Genomic DNA, 2740 nt, shown 5'->3' with positions numbered 1-2740 from the left:
AATAAAAGACAAGCTGTATCCAAAGATTGGCAGAACGCTCTGTGAACAGCTCTGAGAAGCAGTTGACAGAGTCTTCTCCTTTTGCTTGCAGAAGTTTAGTCATAAATTCATATACGTTGTCTGTGGTTCTTTTATGTAGGTTCTAGGAAAATACCTATCAGAAAGGTCTTGCCATACCAGTTTATTCCTCTGTATTTACTTTAGTTTCTTAGTTTATTCTTGCATTTTGTTCTTCATTCATTTCCATTTAGTTTCATTTGATTAGTATTATCCTCTCCTGGTTTATTGCTATGTCCACTTAAGTTTCTTTCCTGTTGCTAGATTTATTTGATCGTTTATTGACGTAATCTCATCACCTGCTGCTCCGCCTAATCAACACATGAAGTGCTTCACATCATGTGTTGATTTTTCACTGTTCAGCGTTGGATTCTCTGTTTTTATGCCATAATGCACATCTAGTTTGTCGCTCCGTTTTATGTCCCGCTACTCCTGTTTCAGAGTTTTGCGCAATGTGTGCGTCTTTTTTGTTTTTACCCCCTAAGGTGCAGGGCGGTCGGGAAGAGTATCGATGGGGAAAAGGCAGACTGACATAAACCTTTTAAAACAACGAAAACAATTTCTGCATTCTTATTATAGAAATTTTTAAGTGCTGTGTTGTTCTATCACCCCCATTTCATACCGGACCACTTACAGCACCGTGTTAACGCTATAAAATGAACGCTCTCTATCGTGGTATCACTCATGGAGGAATTTCTTTATTTAAATGGGTTCATTTTTCAGAAGGATGCACAGTGAGGGTATTGTGATTTTAGCTACCAGTAGCAGAACGGAGCTGCGCCAAGTAGTTAACAAAAGCTAACAAACACTGAAGAGAAGAAGAGCTGCCATCGATACAGTTTTACCAAGTTGCTCAAAGTCTAAACTGGCGTTGTTGTGCATTTAAGGTGTAAAGTTTACCTTTGACCAAACGCCCCCAAAAAGGCATCCCAGCGCCTTTTGTAAAAATGTCCGCTAGCACCCCCTGCCGTCCTCTGAACGCCCCCTGGGGGGCGGTACCGCCCACGTTGAGAACCACTAGTTTAGATCTTTCCCGTAAATGGTGGAGGCCATCACCACAGGTTTATCATCAAACCACTTTGTGACAGTTAGCTAAGATGCTCCCTTCTGATCACAGTGGTCCATCTTCTGGTGGCTTTGGTACTATTTGGTTCATCATAATGGTTCCAGTTGCGGGTAGACCCGTTTGAGAACTTTGTAGAACTTTTTCCACATTTTCCTGTAACTGCACTTTTCATTTTTTTAGTCCAGAAGAATCTGGGAAAGCCAAGAGAGGCCATATGTGCTGATATTCAAAAGAAATTCCTTATTCATGTGTGTGATTTTCTACTTATATCATGTTCAAAATAAATTAAATAATAAGCAATAGTGCAATAGTGATTGGGGACACCCCTGCAGGTTGCAGCCATTTTTGGTTTTCATTTCAAATAAGAAGCAACAGACTGAAACCAGAAATGGATAACTTCAGGTTATGAAATGTATTTTTCAAATTTGACCTCCTTTCTTGGGTTAATCTGATTCATTAATCACTAATCTGTACATTTTTCAATTTTTTTGAATTCAGTCATAATTACGACTGAAATCGTCCTGATGTCCACTACAATGGACATGCTGTGAAATTTAAATTTTAAAAAGTATTTAAAAAAATAATAAAATGTTAAGGTGTTCATTTTGGCCTAAATAAATACAGAAATTGGAAGGCACATTTTTTTCTTCGGTTATCAGGAGGATATGCATGTTTCCAGTTTTTAAGGTTTTAATTGACCCATTATGTTTACTATAAAATGTGTACTAAGAAAATTCTTTCCAGAAAACACGCTGTAGTTTTAGTTTAGTATGTGCTGAAATGGAAACCTGTTACCATATAAGCCTCTGAATCCAAGCACTGAGCACCCACTGCTCCTGAAGTGATGCTTTCACAATGCAGTTTATTTTTGTTTTCAGGCCAGAAAACCAAAACTTTTCCTTTCGGTGCTGGCAGAGCCAGAGAATAGTTTGGTTTCTTGGTTTCCTCAAAGAAACAGAGAGAGAAGTCCGAGTTGGAGAACAAAGCAGAGAGGCCACATCCCTAAAACAGAGGTGGCACTACTCTGCCCTCTTTCTCCTTTTTCTCCTTCTTGTTCTCTTTTTTCTTTTTCTTCTGCTTCTTCTCTTTCTTCTTTTTCTTCTTTGTCTTCTATTTCTTCTCTCCCTCCTTGTCCTTCCAGCTCACAGTTTTCTCCCTTGGTCCCGTTGTAGCACTGGCACTTGAAGTGCTGACGGAAGGCCTTCAACTCTGCTTCACCTGGGGATCCCGTGACCTTCAGCTTTCCTTTCTGACTTGTGATCCTGTGAGTGGAGGGGTTGAGGTGCAGAAACACGGCCCTGTCCGGTTCTCGGCGAAGACAGCGACCGTTAAAATTGCACAATTTCTGGCTGCACTCCTTTGCTGCTGTGGTCACATTGAGGAGGTATCGTCCCATTGGTCCCCGAAAATAGTTATTCAAGGTTGTACATACGTTCTGCAGCACAGAGGAAAGATATTAACTTAAAAATACATAACAGCAGATGCAACATGAGAGGACGAGGCAAAGTAATGCTCTTACCTTAGATACATAATATTCGGCCCCCCAGAAGATCACTCCTGCAGCTCCCAATGCAACGCTCTCGCCAATGGTGTTGACCAAATCTGTCTGCAAAGGAT

The 2740-nt window shown here is 40.5% G+C and overlaps 1 protein-coding gene across 1 annotated transcript in view; it reads right to left on the bottom strand.

Moving 5' to 3' along the window:
- Positions 1-1960: 1960 nt before the first annotated feature.
- LOC103464614 (hyaluronidase-1-like) overlaps positions 1961-2740 on the bottom strand; it is a 15988-nt gene continuing 15208 nt past the window's right edge. Inside the window, exons 3-4 of the mRNA XM_008408834.2 lie at positions 2643-2729; positions 1961-2558 (exon numbers count right to left, since the gene is read on the bottom strand). Coding sequence (XP_008407056.1) covers positions 2070-2558; positions 2643-2729 — 576 coding nt within the window. The 3' untranslated portion in view covers positions 1961-2069. The remainder of the gene's footprint in view (positions 2559-2642; positions 2730-2740) is intronic.

This window comes from Poecilia reticulata, linkage group LG5, assembly GCF_000633615.1.
Source record: "Poecilia reticulata strain Guanapo linkage group LG5, Guppy_female_1.0+MT, whole genome shotgun sequence".
Taxonomy (NCBI): Eukaryota; Metazoa; Chordata; class Actinopteri; order Cyprinodontiformes; family Poeciliidae; genus Poecilia; species Poecilia reticulata.
The sequence above is the reverse complement of the archived record's forward strand: the minus strand, read 5'-3'. Positions and strand labels throughout refer to the sequence as shown.